The sequence below is a fragment of the Theropithecus gelada genome, chromosome 13 (genome assembly GCF_003255815.1).
Source record: "Theropithecus gelada isolate Dixy chromosome 13, Tgel_1.0, whole genome shotgun sequence".
Classification (NCBI taxonomy): Eukaryota; Metazoa; Chordata; class Mammalia; order Primates; family Cercopithecidae; genus Theropithecus; species Theropithecus gelada.
The window spans coordinates 40,261,826-40,285,302 of record NC_037681.1 but is presented as its reverse complement, the minus strand read 5'-3'; the positions used below and the strand labels follow the sequence as shown (position 1 = coordinate 40,285,302).

The 23,477-nt window shown below is 42.9% G+C and overlaps 1 protein-coding gene and 1 long non-coding RNA gene across 3 annotated transcripts; one reads left to right on the top strand and one right to left on the bottom strand.

Annotated features, from left to right (window-relative positions):
* The first annotated feature begins 3 nt into the window (after positions 1-3).
* On the top strand, positions 4-21,601 carry MATN3 (matrilin 3). 2 transcript variants are annotated; one of them, XM_025354244.1, is made up of 8 exons: positions 4-286; positions 6,450-7,016; positions 9,480-9,605; positions 10,701-10,826; positions 12,525-12,650; positions 15,791-15,916; positions 19,278-19,388; positions 20,492-21,601. In XM_025354244.1, exons 1-8 carry the CDS (start codon positions 61-63, stop codon positions 20,545-20,547), a joined length of 1,464 nt encoding a protein of 487 aa, XP_025210029.1. In that variant the 5' UTR covers positions 4-60; the 3' UTR covers positions 20,548-21,601. The 2 variants fall into 2 exon arrangements, with proteins under 2 accessions (XP_025210029.1, XP_025210031.1); XM_025354246.1 differs by lacking the exon at positions 9,480-9,605.
* LOC112604805 lies at positions 7,977-23,464 on the bottom strand. Its single transcript, XR_003115282.1, has 3 exons — positions 23,183-23,464; positions 13,787-13,858; positions 7,977-8,750 (listed from the first exon to the last, which is right to left on the bottom strand). It is a non-coding gene; the product is annotated as an uncharacterized LOC112604805 (long non-coding RNA).
* Positions 23,465-23,477: the final 13 nt, after the last annotated feature.

Below are 23,477 nucleotides of genomic sequence, written 5' to 3'. Positions count from 1 at the left end.
TCTGCGCCTCGCGTGGGCTCCCGGCCCCCGACGGACACCGCCAGGCCCGCGGAGCCCACCATGCCGCGCCCGGCCCCCGCGCGCCGCCTCCCGGGACTCCTCCTGCTGCTCTGGCCGCTGCTGCTGCTGCTGCCCCTCACCGCCCCCGACCCCGTGGCCCGCCCGGGCTTTCGGAGGCTGGGGACCCGAGGTCCTGAGGGCAGCCCTGGACGCCGCCCCTCTTCTGTGGCTCCCGACGGCGCGCCCGCTTCCGGGGCCAGCGAGCCCGGCCGCGCCAGCGGTGCAGGTACAGGCGGGCAGCGGGAGGGACGTGTGAGCATGGAAGGAGGAGGAGAAGCCCGGGGCATCCACCAAGCGCGCTACATCCCGGCCTCAGGCCGACCGTGGTGCGGGAGAGAGAGGCCCCTCCCGGATGAATCCTGTAGGGGAAACTGAGGTCCAGAGAAGGGGAGGGAGATGCCCCGTATCACTCATGTGTCCAGGCTAGAATGTGGGTCTCCTGAAGCTCTCACTCCGGCAACCTCCCCTGTGTTTTGGCCAGGAGCACACAGGGCAGCTGGGGAGCGCAGGGGCTGCTGCCCAGCTCCGTCCCAATCCTGACCTCTCCATTCAGTGAGCAAACCCTTCCCGAGACTGCTGTTAGTTCTCATGGAATCCCTCTATCTCCATCCAATATCAGGGCGTGATCCTTCCTCCCCTCCCACAGCCCTCAGGCTGCCTCAGACTGGAAGGTAAAGGATGGGGGTGTGAGACCAGGAGGAGACCCGAGGAGCCGCTGGATACCCCAGGACCAAGACGTTCTGGGTCTTTGGCGAACAATTCTATTTCTCTTTTTGGTCAGCAATTGATTCTTGAAGCAGAGCAAAGCTCATAGTGCAGCGAAGCGGGCAGGTCGTTTGACACAGCCCCTGACAGCACATGAAGGGAAACTGAGGCGTATCAAGGTGAAGGGACTCTGTGAATCAGTGTCAGAGCCCACAATAAAATTCAGGGCTCCGAAATCCCAAGCAGGGTCTCTTTCTACCGCCCTAGCCTACCAACCTCTTAATATGGTTTACATAAGATTGTATCTTCATTTCCAAAAAGCCCAGCTTCAGTCTTGCTAAAGAGAGTCTGTGCCAGGCCATTTCTGGGTATGCAGTCTCATCTGGCCAGCCACGCTGCATGCCTCAGGCTGATTTGAATTGACTATCCCCTACTGCATCTTTCTGGATAAGCTGAGAAGGAGCTCAAGGGACTTCTTCCTGACTCAAATACTCAGTCCCCGTATTTGAAGTGGCAGATTTGAAATGGCAAAAGCATTGCTGCTGAGGCAGGAGGTGCTGGGGTCCACAGGGTTAGATTCAGCTGGTGGCTGGTTGCTCCAGGCCGGGAATTGAGGGAAAGTCTTTCTTCTGGAAGTTAACCTTACTCTAGTCCTAACCCGCCTCCCTCTGGGATGGGACTGGAAGAGGAAGGAGAGATTCAGCATCAGGTGGCCATGACCCCCTGAGCTGCACTAGTCTTTTATTACCTGGAATTCGAAACTGATCATGAATGATAATCCCTTAATATATGCCAGATTCCGGCCTGGCGTCGTGGCTCACGCCTGTAATCCAAGCACTTTGGGAGGCCGAGGCAGGCAGATCACGAGGTCAGGAGATCGAGACCATCCTGGCTAACACGGTGAAACCCCATCTCTACTAAAAATACAAAAAATTAGCCGGGCGTCGTGGCCGGTGCCTGTAGCCCCAGCTACTCAGGAGGCTGAGGCGGGAGAATGGTGTGAACCCGGGAGGTGGAGCTTGCAGTGAGCTGAGATCTCACCACTGCACTCCAGCCTGGGCGACAGAGCGAGACTCCGTCTCAAAAAAAAAAAATTTAAAAAAAGCCAGATTCCACTCTGTTCCAAATTCTCTCCTTTTAGTAACCAGAAATTGCTAAGCTTTGCTATGGAAGCAGGACTATAAGGACTCGGTGGTATTGTGAGTATGGGAACATTTTAGGAGATTCAGATACTTTCTTTGTTCTTGGGAATAAAATTGCTGCTATTTAGTAAATGGGAGTGAGATTCAAAAACAACTAATGACTGATGCCGAGTGAGTACCAATCAGGAAGGAACCAGATGTTCACAGAATTTTCTGCCACCCTGGTCAAGCCTCCCTCAGGTATTAGTTTTCTATGGCCGCTGTAACAAATTACCGTGAATTTAGTGGCTTAAAACAACACACATTTATTATCTGAGAGTTCTGTGGGTCAGAAGTCTGACACTGGTCTCACTGGGCTAAGATTAAGGTGTTGGCAGGGCTGCATTCCTTTCAGAAGTCTCTAGGGGAGACGCCATTTCCCTTCCCTTTCCAGCACATGAAGGCTGCTGAGTTCCTTAGCTTATGGCTTTTTTCTTCCATCATAAGAGCCAGCTAAAGCAGGTTGAGGCCTTCTCACATTGAGTTACTCACATTTCTTTCCTCTGCCTCCCTCTTCTACTTTATAATTACATTGACTCACTGAATAATCCAGGATAACCTCTCATGTAGAGGTCTTTAACTTAATCACACCTGCAAAGTCTCTGCCCTTTGCCATGTAAAAGCAACACGTTTCTGGAATTAGGATGTGGATGTCTTTAGGGGGGCATTATTCTGCATACCACACGCCGAATAGAGGATTCGGTGTGAATAACCAAGTGGAGAAGGAAGGAATCATGCACATGTAGTTATAAGAACATAGTCGTGATATTTATAAGGACACCATTTGGATGTTGGTGAAAGCACTGTCAATTACGGAGTTCATATCTTCTTGTTGCCCCCATCCTTTCTTTTTCTAATTATGCAAAAATACTTTGACCCATCTCCAGGAAAGATTTTCAACATAATTCTTCATCCTAGCTCTAGATCTATGGGACTTTCCAGGAATGAAGTAAAATTCTGGATTTTTTTTTTTTTTTAAATATTTGAAGAGATTTATTCTGAGACAAACATGAGTGACCATGGCCCGTGACACAGCCCTCAAAAGTCCTGAGAACATGTGCCCAAGGTGGCCAGGGTGCAGCTTGTTTTTATACAATTTAAGGAGGCATGAGACATCAATCAAATACATTTAAGAAATACATTGGTTTGGTCCTAAAAGGTGGGACAACTCAAAGCCTGTGGTGGGTGGGGCGGCGGAGCTTCCAGGCTATAGGTAAATTTAAACATTTTCTGGTTGACAATTGGTTGAGTTTGTCTAAAGACCTGGGACCCATAAAAAGGAAATGTTCAGGTTAAGATAAAAGACTGTAGAGACCAAGGTTCTTTTGAAGTCTGATAGTGGCTAACCTTAGAGACAATAGATGACAAATATTTCCTATTCAGATCTTTATTATTATTATTATTTTACTTTAAGTTCTGGGATACATGTGCAGAATGTACATGTTTGTTACATAGTTATATATGTGCCCTGGTGGTTTGCTACACCTATCAACCCATCATCTAGGTTTTAAGCCCCACATAGATTAAGTATTTGTCCTAATGTTCTCCCTCCCCTTGTCCCCCACCCCTGACTGGCCCTGGTGTGATGTTCCCCTCCCTATGTCCATGTGTTCTCATTGTTCAACTCCCACTTATGAGTGAGAACATGTGGTATCTGTGACAGTCTGCTGAGAATGATGGCTTCCAGCTTCTATGTCCCTGCAAAGGACATGAACTCATTCTTTTTTATGGCTGCTGGAGTTTTTTTTTTTTTTTTTGAAGAAAGAATTTTAATTCCTTTTTTTTTTTTTTTTTTTGCTTTTAGAGACAGGGTCTCATTCTATCATCCAGGCTGGAGTGCAGTGGTGCGATCGTGGCTCACTGCAGTCTTGACTCTCTAGCTTTAAGTGATCCTCCCGCCTCAGCCCCCTGAGAAGCTGGGACTACAGGTGCCTGCCACCATGCCTGGCTAATTTTTAAATTTTTTGTAGAGATGAGATCTCCCTATGTTGCCCAGACTGGTCTAGAACTCCTGAGCTCAAGTGATCCTTCTCCCTCGGCCTCTCAAAATGCTGGGATTACAGGCGCGAGCCCCTGCGCCTGGGTTTAATTCCTTTTGACTTAACTAAATACATGACGTACAGCATATTTCAGGGCTGTGGCTCAAAGTCAACAAGCAGGATGTTTACTGAATACATGAGAGAATGTTGACTTTTGTGGAGGAAAATGTTGCCTCAGAGAGAGGTAACTGGGATTCAGTAGCAAGTGCCCAGGGGCTTGGAGTCTGGAAACCTGGAGTCCAATCCATGCTCTACCACTTTCTAGATCTCACAACTCCTTGAACCTCAGGTTTCTCACCTGTAAAATGGGTATAAAAACCACCTCTGCACCTCCAGTTTCACAGGGTTGATGTGTTGGTACCTTGTGATTCCTAAAGTGTTACTGAAAGGAAGATTTTATTTTTGTTAATTAAATACCTCCAAGCAGCAGGCTAAAAATAAGAAGATAATTTTCTGCTTTTAAAAGAAAACTAGACAGAGACATAAGGTCGGCTGTTCCAGGTAAGGTTTTTTTTTTCTTTTTTTTCCTATAAAGTGCTTAGTCTAGGCATTAATTTTGAATCTACCTTTTTTTTCCTACTCACTAAGTAAATTACCTTCTTAGAGTGGCATCAACTTCTGCCTCCTTGTTAGGAAAGGAAAGAGACTTGAATGACACTTCATGCCCCAGGACCTCATTTCCATTGAGGGCTGCATGCGTGTAATGCCTGTATGCATGTGCATGCGTGTTGGGTGAGAAGGGGGAATGGCTTGAAAAAGAAGTTTAGGGCTGGGCACCGTGGCTCACACCTGTAATCCCAGCACTTTGGGAGGCCGAGGTGGGAGAATCACCTGAGGTAAGGAGTTCGAGCCAAGCCTGGCCAACATGGTGAAACCCCATCTCTACTAAAAATACAAAAATTAGCTGGGTGTGGTGGTACGCACTTCTAGTCCTAGCTACGCAGGAGGCTGAGGCAGGAGAATTGCTTGAACCCGGGAGGCAGAGTTTGCAGTGAGCCGAGACTGCACCACCGCACTCCAGTCTGGGTGATGGAGCAAGACTCCACTTCAAAAAAAAAAGAAAAAGAAAAGAGAAAAAGAAGTTTAGTCATTGGCTTTTTTCTTGTCTTGTCCTGACTTGTGGATTTGATTTTTGTATCGAGGAGAGAGGGTGTGCAAACAGGGGTTGGGGGAAACAGGAAAGACTGGGAAAGAATAGGTGAACACTAAAATGTACTGATGTACTGTGATACTATAGTATGTCAGGTACTTTTGTGTAGAAAGGAGATAAGTTCCTTGAAGGTAGGGAATCTGGCTTATTTGCTTTTGTAGCTCCAGGGCTTCATACATGTAGGCCCTCAAAAAATGTTTCTGGTGAATGAATACGTGAAAGAGAGATGACCAAGAGGGTTTGATGGGGCAGTAGGGTAGATGCCAGATCACAATCCCTGCTTCTTACGAGACATGCTTACGAAGATGGAAGTGCACTAAATAGATACAAGATTAAGTTGGCATCCTTCTTTCTACCTTTTTTTTTTTTTTCTTTTTGAGATGAAGTCTTGCTCTTGTTACCCAGGCTGGAGTGCAATGGCGTGATCTCAGCTCACTGCAACCTCCACCTCCCAGGTTCAAGCTATTCTCCTGCCTCAGTCTCTCGAGTAGCTGGGATTACAGGCGCATGCCACCATGCCCTGCTAATTTTTGTAGTTTTAGTAGAGACGGGGTTTCAGCATGTTGGCCAGGCTGGTCTTGAACTCCTGACCTCAGCTGATCCACCCACCCTCCCAAAGTGCTGGGATTACAGACGTGAGCCACCGCACCCGGATCCCTCTTTCTACTTTTAATTAGGAAAGGAAAGAGGCTTGAGTGACAATTTTCAGGGCTTCAGTGAGCCCCCAAATTCACTAAACAGGAATGATGGCCAGATGGAGGGGGGATTCAGGGATACTCTGGAGCAGTTTTCACCCACTTGGAAGTGGAGTAAAAGAGGGGGGCCACCAGAAGAGCCCCTGAGTGCCTTGCCTCAGACTTCCATTGCCTGAGGCCTGGGCACAGTGGTTGGCAGTGAGGCTGTCCCTGAGGGCCCAAGGCCTTTTACATGGTTCAGGGACACATTGTCCAATTGCTCCAGATAGCCAAGGTGCTTAAGAAACATCTAGAATCCTTTAATTCTCAGGAATCATGAGGGTCCTTGGGAGCAAAACTTAAGCAGAGGGATGAGGTTCTAAGTGAAATTTCAGGGTTCAGCCAGCCTGCAGGTGAAGTATTTGGGGAAACTTCACACCTCTAGGTGAATTCTCACTAGGGAATTCTGAAGTCCTTGGCGCTTTAAACACCCCAATGGTCTTGGGGAAGGTCGCAGGCAGTGGTGATGTTGGGGTCAGGAGAGGCTGCCTTGCCTGGCCTCCTGGAATCCCAGAGTTCTCTGGAAGTGAGGATTATCGCATTTCTAACTGTGGTCTGATCATTGCTTGGTCTTTTGCAGGTGTTTGTAAGAGCAGGCCCTTGGACCTGGTGTTTCTCATTGATAGTTCTCGTAGTGTACGGCCCCTGGAATTCACCAAAGTGAAAACTTTTGTCTCCCGGATAATTGACACTCTGGACATTGGGCCGGCTGACACGCGGGTGGCAGTGGTGAACTATGCTAGCACTGTGAAGATCGAGTTCCAACTCCAAGCCTACACAGATAAGCAGTCCCTGAAGCAGGCTGTGGGTCGAATCACACCCTTGTCAACAGGCACCATGTCAGGGCTGGCCATCCAGACAGCAATGGATGAAGTCTTCACAGCGGAGGCAGGGGCTCGAGGGCCCTCTTCTAACATCCCTAAGGTGGCCATTATTGTGACAGATGGTAGGCCCCAGGACCAGGTGAACGAGGTGGCGGCTCGGGCCCGAGCATCTGGTATTGAGCTCTACGCTGTGGGCGTGGACCGGGCAGACATGCAGTCCCTCAAGATGATGGCCAGTGAGCCCCTAGAAGAGCATGTTTTCTACGTGGAGACTTATGGGGTCATCGAGAAACTTTCCTCTAGATTCCAGGAAACCTTCTGTGGTAAGTTGGTCAGTCTTTTCTTCCAACTAGAAAGGATGTTATGTTCAGACATTATGTACCCAGAGAAAAAGAGTATTATTCTTTTTTTTTGTATGTGGAAATTTAATGAAAAACTTAAATATATCCTGTGTGTGTGTGTGTGTGTGTGTGTGCGCGTGCGTGCACACATGTGTGTGACCAACCTAAACACACTCTATTGGTTTAGGAATATAGAGCTGCATTATATGGAATTTGGTTTGCTCATAAAATCTTCAGGTTTGCGTTAGAACTGTGAAGGTCTGCAAATATCCAGGATAAATGACCCTGCTGTTCCCTGTCAGGGTCAGGAAAAACAAAACTCAAGATGCCTCTCCTGTCCCCTCTGCCCCACCACTACGTTTTTTCCCCCTGATACATATTGTTTTAGTTTTACCATCTCTAGATCTAACAGAACTCTGTTTGTTCTCCTGCAGAAGACAGGGAGCAGCGTCTGTCCCTGGGGGAGTCAGCAGGCCTCTATTCCAATGTCACCGTCAGCCCGAGCGTGCATTGAGTGAATGCTCTGGTTTTCAGACTGGGCTCTTTATCTGATTACTCTTTGTCGAAGAACAGGATTCAGGGACCAGGCAGATTAGGGTTTCAGCTCACTTGAAAGAAAGCAAGGTGATCTTAAAAAATCATTCCGTTACTCTGCTACTCCTTCCATCCTTTAGGATGGAATTTGAATAAGAACAAGCTAATTTTATTGGAATGTTTAGCATGAACTGACCAAATCTAGGACTACAGATCCATTCAATGCTGGAATTTATTTTTAGTCACTGATCAGAATTATGATCTGTGGGACTCATGCTTTATTTTTTTATTATCTGGAGATAATCTTTTGATGCCTCTATATGAATATCCAAGCAGTTGTGGACAAATTTCTAGTTCAGGTGAATTTTTAAACACAGATACCTTTTTGCAATATAATTTATTCCACACTTATTTATTCAGCATGTATTTATTGATCTCTGATGATACAAAGATAAAGGTAATCCCTCCTTACCATTAAGTAACATTTTGGGGATGGAGATGAGACAAACAAATGAACCAATAATTAATTACAATTGTAAATTTCAAGGAGACTTAGTAATCTAAGTTAATGTGAGACGCAGCCATCAATGGTTTGTCAGGAAAAGGGAGATGAAGTCTTGCTCTGGGGCAACGTTTGGCCTCATTGCAGTCAGACTCAGCTGGGATCCCCTTGTCTTTCCTGTCCCAGGACACTGGGCTTTCACAAGCCATCACTGGCTTTGGTGGCATCTACTTGGCATTCATTCATTTCCAAAAAGAAAGTGGCTTTCTTTCTCCCAGGAAATCACTCGTCCACCCCATGCTTGTGGGTGAGAGCTTTTCCATCAACATGTTGGTCTGTGGCAAAGCTGGGTTTCAAAGCTAGCACCTGGGGTTGGGCTTCGAAGTCTATAAAGTAACAAGTGGTGAGTGGCAATCTTTTCCTTCTGGTACACAAGACCTGCTTGTTCTGGGGGAAAAAATGTCCTCTCTATGGAAAAAAGACTGAGTGGCAGCTTGTTGTAGTCAACGGGTTGGAAAGATCATTCCATGAAGAGGCCCTTCTTGGAAAAATATTAGCCTTGTCCTGTTGCCAAGGGCAGTGGAGGCTGGGTTACCTGCCACAGGAGGGCCCGCCTCCTCCAACAGTCCTCCTTGGTTTCTCAGAAATGACTAAATTCATTGATTCATCTTTCAAAAGCACTAGGAAAAAAATATCCAGTGAGATATAAATGGCTCCAGGAGCAACAGGATGGAGATGTAGTTTAGCTAATGTAATCTCATTTATTTTGTTCTTTTCTTTTAACCTGTTTGTATTAGCATATGAGTTCACTATGAATTTAGCATATGGATGACTTCACCCACCTTACATATTCAGAACACAGTTACCCAGACTGTCCTCTACCATTTGTATGTTCAAAGATGTACCACTGCCCACCTGTGAGTTTATTCTAGGCTTAGACCCATACTTGTGTGAGAATTCTGTTTAGACATAGACTATAGAACCTTGGAAGTCAGATTCTGGCTGCAATGGGACAAGTAGCTTGCGTCACTTCAGGCTGTGCTTTATTGTTCTCCCATTTCTTGTGGTGGGGAAGCACAAATCTTTTTTTTTCATGGGGAGGTGGAGAAGCCAAATAAAACATCCAATTGCCTGGCCTATGTGTTTGGCCTCAGCCCCAAACTCCAAATTCCCTTTCTCCCTTGAGAAAGCCTATATAGCAAGATGTGTGCTTTTAAATTAGTAACATTTCTAGTTTAAGAGGAGCATTTCTAATAAGCCAGAGGCAGAAAACAAATAACCCTTTTTTATAGTGAAGTAAAGATAGACTCAGAAAGGAGCATGGAGAGCAATGTCTACTGACATGGAAGAAGGTATCTCAGATGTTTCCTAAGTGTCAGTGCTGACTGTTGTAAACTTCCTCTGCACAGGGTTGGACCCCTGTGTGCTTGGAACACACCAGTGCCAGCACGTCTGCATCAGTGATGGGGAAGGCAAGCACCACTGTGAGTGTAGCCAAGGATACACCTTGAATGCCGACAAGAAAACGTGTTCAGGTGAGACCTGTGTAGGGGGTCGTGACTGAATCAAATGCTTGGAAACCTATGCTCCAGGTTTTGGACTGGCCTTGTGCTGTGACTCTTTGACCCCTTTTTACCTAACTGCCTTTTGGCTGGTTTACTGTTGTTCATCAGCAGTTTTCCCTGAAAAGGAGCTTAGGGAGAAAAGTGAAATGATACATAAATCAGCTTATTTCCATACTTTTTAAGTTTTAAATAAAACCGTAGGGGAAAAGGCTACTAAGAAAGAGGTCCGGCCTGAGTGCGGTAGCTCAGGCCTATAATTCCCGCATTTTGGGAGGGTGGAGCTGGTAGGATAGTTTGAGGCTAATTCGAGATTAGCCTGGGCAACATAGTGAGACCCCCATCTCTACAAAAAATAATAATAAAAAAAATAAGCCAGGTGTGGTGGTGCACGCCTGTAGTCCTAGTTACTTGGGAGGCTGAGGGGGGAGGATTGTTTGAGACCAGGAGACCGAGGCTGCAGTGAGCTATGATAAAGCCTCTGCTGCACTGCCGCAGAGGGAGACCTTGTCTCACAGAAAACAAAAAACAAAAAACACACACAAAAAAAGGAAAAGAAAAGGGTCCAAGATTCTTAGTCCTTTTGAGGGTCTGAAATTTTTCCTGGATTTTATTTAATTACATACAAGTTACCCTCTTCCTCTCTATAGTCATAGATGCTCATGGAATCTAGAAGTAGCAAAAAAGTTAGAGGGGTCCTCACTGGGTCTGGTACATAGATACGTACATGAAGTCAATGAAGAATGGGAATTAGATTTTTTTTTGTTTTTGTTTTTAATCCTAGAAAAAAGTTTTTGGGAGGAAGAAAGCTGAGAGATAACTTAATTTTATAGATAAGGAAATTGAGATGTACGTAAGGGAGAAAATGTACCCATGCCACAGGATCTCTTAGTGAAAGAGCCAAGACCAGAGGGTTGGCTCCCAACTCCCAGCTGCCCCTCCCTTGTTTCATTAGTGGTGTGTGTGTGTGTGTGTGTGTGTGTGTGTGTGTAAGTGGCGTGGCCCATAATTATTTATTTCTGCCATGCTCTGCATGCATTTACATTTGTCCCAATCATCTTTTGATAGCTCTTGATAAGTGTGCTCTTAACATCCACGGATGTGAGCACATCTGTGTGAACGACAGAAGTGGCTCTTATCATTGTGAGTGCTATGAAGGTTATACCTTGAATGAAGACAGGAAAACTTGTTCAGGTAAGTGAGGGAGGAGTCTTTACGACTGCTGCTTAGCTGTCTGCCTACCTACCCAGTGATGAGAGGGCAGGTCACATTGACTGGGAAGTTGGTGTGTTTTCCTCTCTTGCTACCATAAGCTTTTCCCATTTTTAAGTTTTATCCAGAACGTCAGAAATGGTAACATGTATGTATCTCGGCCCAAATATATAAATGTGTTGCTCATTTCCTTCTCTGCGTCCAGCCCAAACAATCTTTCCCAAATGCTACAGACAATTTAGTAGGTTGAAATCACATAACAACCCACAAGGTACTTGTTGCCTACAAAGGGAAATACAGTAACTTTACAGTGGAGAAATTGGCAGACATCACCTTAACCAAGTGATCAAAGTTAACATCATCAGTGATGACACATAGTGACATCATGGATGACCTGACATGCTGGGCTCAATACTGTGGACACAACAGCACACCTGTAGTATTCTTGCTAAAAATTCAGGTCTCTTCATGAGGAAAGATTAGGCAAACCCAACCTGAGAGACATTCTCAGTTCACAAAATAGTTTTCCAGTACTTCTCAGAAGCATGAAAGTCATAAAAGACAAAGAAAGACTTAGGAAGTGTCCCAGATTAGAGAGGATGAAGGAGATGTGAAACTGAATGCAATGTGGAATCCTGGATTGGATCCTGGACCAGAAAAAGAACATTAATGGCAACGTTTGAATAAAGTCTGTAGATTAGTAAATCATATTGCATCAATGTTAATTTCTGGCTTGATAATCATACTATGGTTATGTAAATTACTGTTTGGGGAAACAAGGTGAAGTACAGGAATTTTTTGCACTGTTTTTACAACTTTTTTTTCTTTTTGAGATGGAGTCACCCAGGCTGGAGTGCAGTGGCACGATCTCGGCTTACTGCAAGCTCCACCTCCCGGGTTCATGCCATTCTCCTGCCTCAGCCTCCTGAGTAGCTGGGACTACAGGCGCCTGCCACCAGGCCTGGCTAATTTTTTTTTTGTATTTTTAGTAGAGATGGGGTTTCACTTTGTTAGCCAGGATGGTCTCCATCTCCTGACCTCGTGATCCGCCCTTCTTGGCCTCCCAAAGTGTTAGGATTACAGGCGTGAGCCACTGTGCCCGGCTGCAACTTTTTCATAAATCTGAAATTATCTCAGATGAAAAGTTTAAAAGTAAAAAATAGTTTAAAAATATATCAGTACAGAGGAAAGTGCATTGAATGAAAATTTGCATCTTGAGTTTTTATGCTGCTCTGAATCAATTGGTCTCCCTTGTGCTCCTTTCCCTCATTTAAAAAAACAGGAGAGGGTTGAACTACAATTTCTTCAAACTCTAATTCTGTGTTTTTCTGAATCTAGCGTAATCAGCCACACAACTGTTGGTGTCCTGCTGAGTTGGGATAAGTACAATAAGGCTAAAAGGAGTGCTTTAGAAAGTATTTATGAGATACTTAGGTTATAAAAACTCAATACTGATGATTTTGAAAAGCAATTGTGGAAGGTCAGAGACTAATTATTGTATGTGCAGGATTTCACTTAACTCAGTTAACTTCTAGTTAGAAAAAAACAGTGCCAATGGCTTTGAATAGTTTCCAGTAAGTTTTCCTCATATGTTTCCAGCTGCAAATAAGGTTTCTATCCATGGGTAATAAAATATTCTTCCACCTTTTATTTCTTGTCTCCTGAATTTTTGTTTCACAGCTCAAGATAAATGTGCTTTGGGTACCCATGGGTGTCAGCACATTTGTGTGAATGACAGAACAGGGTCCTATCATTGTGAATGCTATGATGGCTACACTCTGAATGCAGATAAAAAAACATGTTCAGGTAAGATCCATTCAAAAAATTCTTTCATTCTTGGGTCTTTTACAGTGAAACCAACTTGCAACTAACCAGCAAAGAGGTTTTTAAAGGTAACTTAAGGAATCAAAGTTCAGACATTCAACCACACTTTTAGATGAAGGCACACATTGCTCAGAGGGTGGTGAGCTCACTGGAGCAAACACAGATTACTTCAGAAAATTACTGGGAAATAGGTAGGGAGTGGGGGATATGAGAAAAGCTAATTAAATGTAGGGTCCTTATCCAGGAAAATATTATAGCTCTGTACACTGAAGACTTTTAAGCAAAGAGAAAACTTTAGTGGAAATCAGCTGGACAGTAACTATTTGGTGTGATAGGATGAACTGATCTTTTTCCAGTTAAAACTTGGCCTGGAACTTTTCTGTAGTGTTAATCTTAAAGCTGGATGATTTTAGTAAAGAAGACTTTGTAAATGCATGAATTAGACCCACACAGATCTTCCAGTAAGTTTGAGGCCGGTCACTCCCTGGCAGTTTCTAGACGATCAATCATCGGTGAAACTCAGCCTTATACGTTGGCCAATGAACCCAGGCCAGTGCTGTTAATCCTCATTAAACTGATTTAAACTTACTGGCAGGACAGGGTGGCATTTATAAATGTAAAAACACTCCTGAGAGAAATTCCAAGCTCTCAAGGTGTTGTTTAGCTTTGGCATATTGAATGTGTTTTAGATTTGATGTTTATTTTCCTCTCCCTTGAGGAGATACAGACTTCATCAAGACAAAGGGAAATGGCATGTCACCCAGTCCCATGGGTGAAACCAATAAAAAAATACTGGGCACCTACTTTGTTCCCAGGATGGCACTAAGCATTGTGAGCATATAAAGAAGCATAAGTTTCTGCCTCTGAGCAAGTTAAGCCTGGGTGAACAGACAGCCGGCTCCTTAGGAAAGCAGAGACCGAGCCAGGGAGAGGGACGGATGGAAACGAAGGGCTGTAGAGGCTGGGGAGGTGGGCATCTGCGAAGGGCTGGTGTTGGGCCTTGAAGGAGGGTGAAGGTTTCAATGGAGAGAAGTGGAAAGTGGCACTGGCCAGGGACTGGCTTGAGCTAATTTGTTCAGGGCAGGATGACTAAGAAGGTTGGGGTGGAGAGAATTCACCTATAGCTGTACTTCTTGAACTAGTGACAAGTGTCCCAGTTGATACTTTAAGCTGCCAGGAACATTGAAGACCTGGGAAAACAAACCAAAAACAAATTTCCATTCAAACTAACAGATAGTATGGAATACAGTGAAGCAATTTATTTTTTAAAAAAACATAAATCAAAGAAAATTTTCAGTGAAGGCAGACAATACTGCCAGATGCCAGTATCCCGTATTCTTCGATGCCTACTGTAGGCCATGCAGGATTCTAGGCATTTTAGCTACACTGATGCCCCTTAATACTGACAGCAACTTTAGAAGGAAACTGATTAAGTATTCTGCCCATGGTTACTCCACTAGCAAGTAGCAGACCCAGGGTTCAAACCCAGGTACTTGCTCTAGTGGTTACATAGGCTGTTAACCACTAAGCCATACTGTCTTAGTGTACAAAGCACAGGAGAGTGAAGAGGGACAGAAGAGAAAGACATACTAGTGGGAAAGTTAGTTTTATATATATATATATATATATATTTTTTTTTTTTTTTTTTTCTTCTCTTTTTTGAGACAGGGTCTCACTCTGTCACCCAGGCTAGAGTGTGGTGGTGTGATCTTGGCTCACTACAGCCTCTACCTCCCAGGCTCAAGTGATTCTCCCACCTCAGCCTCCTGAGTAGCTAGGACTACAGGCGCATGCCACCACACCTGGCTAATTTTTGTATTTTTTGTAGAGATGGGGTTTTGACATTTTGTCCAAGCTTGTCTTGAATTCCTGAGCTCAAGCAATACACCTGCCTTGTGCTGGCATTACAGGTGTGAGCCACTGTGCCTGGCCTATTTATATGTTTTAAAGTAATAGTGAATACTGTTATAAAGCTGAGGAACATCCCATGGATCGGATCCCTTCTAATGGTCTGCTTTTCCCTTGCTAGTGGTAGGAAGGCTTGTAAATTAAACGTGGAGCCCCAGATCAGGCCCAGGGGCTGGAAGGATGTCCATTTGCTACCTGTAGAGTGGGTACTAAGCTGGAATGAGGTGAAAAAAATGAAACACCCTGCTAGAAGGCATTTTGAAAAAAAAATCTAAATTGTAGCACTGAAAGGGAATAGCCATATTAAGGTTGGAAAGGCACTTTATGTATAGATTATATATTGCCTCGCATTTCACACAAAGCTATTCTATAGGCATTAGTGAGCCACAAAAGGTTCTGCATGTGAAATGACATTTAAGAGGAAAGTTAGAGGGAAATAAACTGTTTTGGTTCCTGCAATGGCAGAGGAGGAACCTATGTCTTCTAGGAAGGCTTTCTGGGTTTTAAAGGAGAATTGCTGTTTTATTTGTCCTAGGCCAGTCTGAACATGAGATGAGTATGGCACTTTGCGCTGCTCTCCACTCAAATTTGGGCAAACTGCATTTGTCCCTGAAATGTTATTTGTGATAGATAGTATGTACTTCACTCTCTAATCATACACATCATCATCACTAATACTGTATCATTTTCCCATCTGTGCTTGTGTGTGTGTGCGTGTGTCTCCAGGTCAATGTTTTCTGTTCCACTTTGTAAGCTATGAAGGCAGGCACTTGGTCAATATAGTGCTTTTTGTGCAGCATCAAACTTAGTTCCATGTATGACTAGGTCCCTCAAACATTATTTTTGGTGGTGATGATGATTATCCATGAGTAGCTGGGGATGATGGAAGCAGGAAAGGCTGGAGGTAAGTTCTGGAATACAGTCAAGACTCAGTGCCACCCAATGCTGTGGGCAGAAAAAAAGAAAAGGTACCCTTAGATATCTGCGAGAGATATAAAGGAAAGGAATGTGTGTGATGTGAGGCCAAAGGGATGAGAGGTATGGGAAGAGAAAACACGCTTGCTCCTGCAGCATGGGGCCTGTTGCTGACTACTGACTACTACTGCATTCTCAGCACTTGCGGGGACCAAATGGAAACAACTTCTCTCAGACATTTGTGTTTACTTTTCTATTTAATGTGTGAATATTTTCTTTCCTGCACCACGTGCGGTCAGTCCGTGACAAGTGTGCTCTAGGCTCTCATGGTTGCCAGCACATTTGTGTGAGTGATGGGGCCGCATCGTACCACTGTGATTGTTATCCTGGCTACACCTTAAATGAGGACAAGAAAACATGCTCAGGTGAGGATCAGCCCTTTAAGCCCATTTCCTTCGGTAGGAAAATTTTTTCAGGAGCAAGCCTTTTTCTTTCTAAGACACAGTTGTGATTCTTTCTCCTTGTCAGAATTCTCCAGTGGCTCCCACTGGTCTACAGAATAAAACAGTGATACCCCTCCACCAGGCAGCCTACCCTCCATGAGCTGTTTCTGTCTTCTCTCTTTTTCACATTTTTCTTAATAATTAAGCTTTCTGCCTAAATCTGGATTTTTTTATTGTGGTAAAATACACATAAAATTTACCATTTCAATTATTTTCAAGTGTATAGTTCGGTGGCATTAAGTACATTTACATTGTTGGGCAACAACCACCACTATCCATCTCCAGAAATTTTTTATCATCCCAAAATAAAACTCTGTACCAATGAAACAATAACTGCTCATCACCCGCTCCCCTGCCCATGGTAACTACTTCTCTCATCCTGGCTTTTAAAACTTTTCTACTACATTTGCCCCCAGATTCACTGATTCTTCCTGCATCCTGGTCCAGCCACAGTGGGCTGTTTGATGGTCCAGTAGCATGCCCTGCACTCACTCGTTTCCACCCTCCCCTCAATGCTTTTGCTTGTCAGAATTCAAGAACCACATTCTTGCCAACATCTGGTTTTGCTGAATTACATTTTTTTTTTTTTTTTGAGACAGAGTCTTGCTCTGTCGCCCAGGCTGGAGTGCAGTGGCCAGATCTCGGCTCACTGCAAGCTCCGCCTCCCGGGTTCACGCCATTCTCCTGCCTCAGCCTCCCGAGTAGCTGGGACTACAGGCGCCCGCCACCTCGCCCGGCTAGTTTTTTTTTTTTTTTGTATTTTTTTAGTAGAGATGGGGTTTCACCGTGTTAGCCAGGATGGTCTCGATCTCCTGACCTCGTGATCCACCCGTCTTGGCCTCCCAAAGTGCTGGGATTACAGGCTTGAGCCACCATGCCCGGCCTGCTGAATTACATTTTTGCCAATCTAGTGGATGCTTTTTTCATTTCCTGGTTACTAATGAGGTGAGGTATCTTTTCCTGGGGAGTACTGCCATTTTAACAGTCTTTCATTCCATTAACATGGTATGTCTTTTATTTTATTTTAATTTAATTTTATTTTATTTTAGGTCTTCTTTAATTTCTTTCAAAATTGTTTTGTAGTTTTCAGTGTACAAGTCTTGTACTTTTAAAAATATTTATTCCGGGCCGGGCGCGGTGGCTCAAGCCTGTAATCCCAGCACTTTGGGAGGCCGAGGCGGGTGGATCACGAGGTCAGCAGATCGAGACCATCCTGGCTAACATGGTGAAACCCCGTCTCTACTAAAAATACAAAAAACTAGCCGGGCGCGGTGGCGGGCGCCTGTAGTTCCAGCTACTCAGAGGCTGAGGCGGGAGAATGGCGTGAACCCGGGAGGTGGAGCTTGCAGTGAGCCGAGATCACGCCACTGCACTCCAGCCTGGGCGACAGAGCGAGACTCCGTCTCAAAAAAAAAAAAAAAAAAAAAAAAAAAAAAAAAAAAATTTATTCCTAACTATTTTATTCCTTCTGGTGCTATTATAAGCACCATTTCTCCATTTCTCAACTTTCAATTTTGCTACAACCCAGGTTTGAGAAATGGAGTTTGAGATCCATTTCTCAACTTTCAATTTTTCTACAATCCAGGTTTACAATTTTCTGTGAAGTGTTTTAATTAGAATATCCTACTCAGCCCATGCCCTCCTAGAGCTTAGACACTATCAGGCAAGACAGACACTGAACAAGTATTATAAGTACCCGTCTTATGGATACAGGGATCATGGACAGGTAGTTGATATTCAATAGATACTTCCTGGTTTATTGACTGATTAAGATGGGATTTGGACTGGCTGTCCCTAAAAGGTTCAATAGGATTTAGACAGGTGGATAGATGATAGATTATATTTAATGAATTTATGATCTCCCATCCCTATATTGGATCTTTGTAAAATGTTAGAGTAAAAATGTTGCAGCAAAGGACCATTTCCTGTCCTCGGGCAATGGAATTACTCCATTGGAAGATGATACACCAGTCTTCAGACCTGGGAAGTTACTCTTATTTCTATTCAAAACTTTAGGAGGAGCTCTGATACTGAATAGGAGTGGCTGCCTCACTGAATTACAGAAAGAAATAGGAAATACTTTTATCACCTCTTATATTTGGCTAAATGTCAATACAAACCTGAATTTTCAGTTCTAAAGTATTTATTGGTAAGAACTACGACTCTAACTTCAAACCATTCAATAGAATAACAGCCCTCTACAGGAAATCAGGACTTAACCAATTTTTATCTTTTTTTTGTTTGTTTTTTGAGACGGCGTTCACTCTGTCACCCAGATTGGAGTGCAGTGGTGCGACCTCAGCTCACTGCAACCTCTGCCTCCTGGGTTCAAGCGATTCTCCTGCCTCAGCCTCCAGAGTAGCTGGGATTACAGGCGTGTGCCACCATGCCCAGCTTATTTTTGTGTTTTTATTAGAGACGGGGTTTCACTATGTTGTCCAGGCTGGTCTCGAACTCCTGACCTCAAGCGATCCACCCACCTTAGCCTCCCAAAGTGCTGGGATTTCAGGTGTGAGCCACCATGCCTGGCCCTAGTTTTCACCTTTGATACCTTTTGGCCATACAAATAGTGTACTATTGTCCTAGTTTTATTTTTATTTATTTATTTTTAAGAGATAGGGTCTTACTCTGTGACCCAGACTGGAGTGCAGTGGTGTGATCATGGCTCACTGCAGCCTTGAACTCCTGGGCTCAAGTGATCCTCTGCCTCAGCCTCTTGAGTAGCTAGGATTACAGTTTTGTGCCACTATGCCTGGCTATTTTACTTTTTTGTAGAGACAGGGCCTTGCTTTGTTGCCCAGGGTGGTCTTGAACTCCTTGCCTCAAGTGATCCTTCTGCCTCAGCCTCCAAAAGTGCTGGCATTATAGGAATAAGGCACTGCAGCAGGCCCATTTTCCTTTCTTAATTACACAGTATCACATGAACACTGTCTTCTCTCTATATCCCTGGCCTCCCTCTATACCATGTTTTTCTAAATTTACTTTTTATCATGAATAATTTCTGGCAGTCACAAAAGTACAGAGAATAAAATAATGAACCCTTATTTAAGAATCACTCAGCTTTGACAATTATAAACATTTTTCCCAATGTCTCCTAAGATGAATTTTTCTGTGATAACTATTTTCTCATCTTTTTCTTTGTTCACATATCCCTTTAACTCTTGGAAAATGCACTTAGGTAAGTCTTAATGGTGGAAATATTCAGTTGTGGATTTCCTGATTTGTTATGATTCCTATATAGCTATTCCTAGATAGTATATTTGTGTACTGTCGTTGTCTTCAGCCATTGAGGAAGCACGAAGACTCGTTTCTACTGAAGATGTTTGTGGATGTGAAGCTACACTGGCGTTCCAGGAGAAGGTCAGCTCGTCTCTTCAAAGACTGAACACTAAACATATCCTTTCTGGATGGTTTTCTGCTTCTGCCTGGAGCCAGCCTAGGTACTACAATTGAGCCAAACACTTTAAGACATTCCACAGGCAAGTGACTTATTTGTTAGGTTTTAGTATGAGCAGCAGTAATACACAACTTAAAAAAAATTAGAGTTCTTTTCTAATGATTTAATAGACTGTTTCACCCATTCAATATTTACATGTAAAAGCTGCCTATTTTGTTCCCTAGTGCTTTTCCATAACTGTATATGCTCTTACATTACAGATGGAACATTTATGCTAATGATCCCTTAATATGGCTTTCTTAGTTCAGAATCTGTAAATGTACAAGGCAAGTCAGCTGATTAATGGGGGATATCTCAGATTACACAGTTGTACACTTTAACTAGCCAAGTAGTCAAAAAGCAGACTTTAAAATGTAACACGATACAATCTCAGAAACTTTCAAAATCAATTCTTTCTCCAAAGGAGTAACTCGGGAAAAGTTTCTCAGAACAGTTCAAGTTAACAACTCTGTTCCTATGTACCCTAGAGGAGCGGAATTCAGATTGTGGTAGGTACCATCTAGGCATATGCAGAGACTTTTAAGGGAGGTACAGATAATTGGAAAGAATCAATTTCCAAATCCTTCACTTGCTTAGGACACTACTTGGAATCAGTTGGCATCTTCTTTTCCCATCTTTCATTTCGTATCACCATTCTCCTAACTTTTCACAAGAAAGGCACACTTCTCATTTACCCTAGATCTACTAAGGTGCATTTCTTAGAAGAGCAGAATCTTGAGAGAGCCAAACAAAGGGACAACCCAACTGTCCCTTTAATCAAGACATCATAAACATTGTTTCCCCCATCCCTCACACTAAGATGCTGCTCCAATTACATTTTCTATGAACAAAAACATCTGAATACTTTTATTGCGCTCTCTGCCAAGAACAGGATGTTTGACTTTTAGACTGAATTCAACTTTTGGTGAGAAAGCAGTTTTGCTCTTTTTTTCCACCTATCATAGGACATTATCGTTTTATCTTGTGTTGAAGTGTTTGAAAGTGTGTTTATATTTTCTGATGTGTAAAACTAAATGGTGTTGGCCTTAACAACTTGCCACTTGATGGCATTTTGGAGAAGTTGCAAGTAAATGAATATGGACAAATACATCGTTAAATTGCTCCAGTTTCTCACCTGGAAATGGGGACAGCTTGGTATACTTAATACTCATGCATTCTTTTGCACATCTGTTATTGCCAATGTTCTTGCTAATAATTTGCCATTACCTGTATTAATGCTTGCATATTACCTGATAAATTGTATGAAGATCTTCTGGAGAATCAGAATGATTTTTCCAAGGAAATAAATATGCAGATCCTTATTAAGAGCAAACTTTAGTGTCTCTAAGTTATGACTGTGAAATGATTGGTAGGAAATAGAATGAAAAGTTTAACGTTTCCTTATCTACTAATTGAGCCATTTAATTTTTAAATGTTTATATAAGACAACCATATTCACGATGGAAACTTTAGGTCTAGTTTCTTTTGATAGTATTTATAATATAAATCAATCTTATTACTGAGAGTGCAAATTGTACAAGGTATTTACACGTACAACTTCATATAACTGAGATCAATGTAATTTTGAACTATGTAACACTTTTTGTTTTTTGCTTATTTTGTTGCAGTATTATTGAAGATGTGATCAATAATAGCTTATAATACACATATCTAAAAATAGTTAACACAGATAAAGTGAACATTACATTGCCATTTTTAATTCATTCTGGTCTTTGAAAGAAATGTACTACTAAAGAGCACTAGTTGTGAATTTAGGGTGTTAAACTTTATACCAAGTACAAGAAATCCTAAATTGACTTTATTATTTTGCTTCAGGATCCAAGTGATAAAGTTATATATTTATAAAATTGCTATAAATCGACAAAATCTAATGTCTTTTTAATGTTAGTGATCTGCCTGCCTCAGCCTCCCAAAGTGCTGGGATTACAGGCGTGAAAGTCTAACATTTTTACTTATATATTAGATACATATAATTCTTTCGGCTTTGAAACTTGCAACTTTTAGAACAAAACAGTCCTTTAAATTTTGCACTGCTCAATTCTTTTTTTGGTTTGTATTGTCTTTAATAAAAGTTATTACCTTTACATATTATCATGTCTGGTTTTTGATGACTCATCAATTTTGTCTATTAAACATATTTCTTTACATTATGCTGAATTAACAATTATTTTGTCATTCAACAGTTTCTTATCAAAAGACAGAAGTTTGATACTCCTCCTATAGTTTAACCTCACACTCTTGAGGCTAAAAGTGTAAGTTCAGGTTCAAAAGAAAGGCTTCAATATAAAATTACCTAAATTTGGATAAAATAATGATGACCTTTACATTAATATAAGCTCCTGAAAAGCAAATATAACCTACCCATGTAAATAAAAATATAAACTTTAAGGAAGGAACAAAAACTAAATATACCAAGGAAATATATAAAACATCTGTTACTTTTCAAAAAATTTGAAAAGGTATGACACAGAGCTACAGTAGTATTTTCCAGACTTGTTTGAGCCCCACATCAGTAATACGTATTAATATACCACAGAGGAATGGTGGTATAGAAGGAATAAATGAGAGTTCATGTGCAAGAAGGGAAAAATATTTAAAGAGAGGTGAGTTTTCAAGTGTCACCATTAGTAACTAGCTTCAACTAATCATGTCTTGGCCAGTTTATTGGAAACTCCTGGGTTAGATAATACTTGTCTCATGCGTCCAGTATAGGGAGCCTGTGGGCAGGGGCCAACGTATCTTAAACAGACACACAAACAATAGAAAACAAACGTATTATCTGAATGGGATTGGGTTAAGTTTGGAAATAATTCCTCAGGGAGACTGATTTGTGTTGGTTTGGCTAGGCACAACTGGCCTGTTAAGAGGGTAGGACCATCACGGAATACATAAAGTGGCTTGGGAAGCAGAGCCGGATGGAAGGTTGCCCCGCAGAAAGCATACTGCCTTACTTAAGGTGGGGGCTCCCTAGTGTAAAACATTTAGGATTGAGGGAAGATCTGATTTTGGATGGAGTTTAGATTTGTTAGGAAAGGCACTAGAGACTATTGTCAATTCTGTAATAGATTGTGCTGGGTGAGACAAATCACCGAGGTCAAAGGATTGGAGGATTTTTATGTTTTATTTTTGTCTGAGATGGTAAAAGACTCCAAGTGGAGAAATTAACTACTGATGCATAAATTACATGCTAGAGTATGGTAAAGGGGAAAGCCAGAAATAAAAACATGGGTGAGACCAAATAATTTCATGATATTGGTTCTACTTGGATTTCTGCCCTATGCCTTATATTTTGAGGCTTTGTAACTCTCAGGCATTCAAAAAGGACAAAGGAGAATGAAGAAAGAAATAAGGTAAGAAAAAGAAGAGAATATGTAACAGTCGACTCTAGACGAGAAAGCATCAAACGCTCAAATATTGTAAAACGGGAGGCTATGCCCCAGTAGCAATTGTACGCTATTAATTACCCAACGTTTATACAAATTCCTTGAAAAGGACCCTCGGGGTTGCGGTATTAACTTAATTAAACTGTTAAAAAAATGTCAAAACAAGCGGAATAAACAAAATCTTCTATTCCTAAATTGCTCTAAAGGTTGTCCAATCCCCAAAGACACAGAGAAGGGTTACGAGATCTCAGTACGCACATTTGCACTTTCATCTGGCCCGGGGCGCCAGCCTATCAAATACAGTAAAAGGTTTTTCCCTTTCAAGAATGTTGGAACTTTGGAACTTACAAAATACCAAATAATTTGCCCTCATTCGAACGGCCGCCTTTCCTCCTAGGTTTATAGTACTGCCACCTGAGGAGCGGCTCCATCGCGATCAACAGAGGTGTGGCGGGAGGGAGGGCGGCAGTGATCACGAGACAGGGCGCAGAGAGCGAGTGCACGGCTGGCAGGGACAGGTGGCGACCCAGCTCCTTGCGGAGAGCAGAAAGGCCGAGACGCCAGGAAACAGGACTACCCAGCTACCGCCTCGCACCCGGTGCCCCCAACCCTCCGACGTCCGCGCAGGCGCACTACGTCGGTG

What these genes read in the sequence shown, in the direction of transcription:
- MATN3 (XM_025354244.1), top strand. Translation starts at nt 61, where the DNA reads ATGCCGCGCCCGGCCCCCGCGCGCCGCCTCCCGGGACTCCTCCTGCTG. An exon ending in CGACAAGAAAACGTGTTCAG is followed by an intron (nt 9,606 to 10,700) that starts GTGAGACCTGTG and finishes ATCTTTTGATAG; the next exon opens with CTCTTGATAAGTGTGCTCTT. An exon ending in AGATAAAAAAACATGTTCAG is followed by an intron (nt 12,651 to 15,790) that starts GTAAGATCCATT and finishes ACGTGCGGTCAG; the next exon opens with TCCGTGACAAGTGTGCTCTA.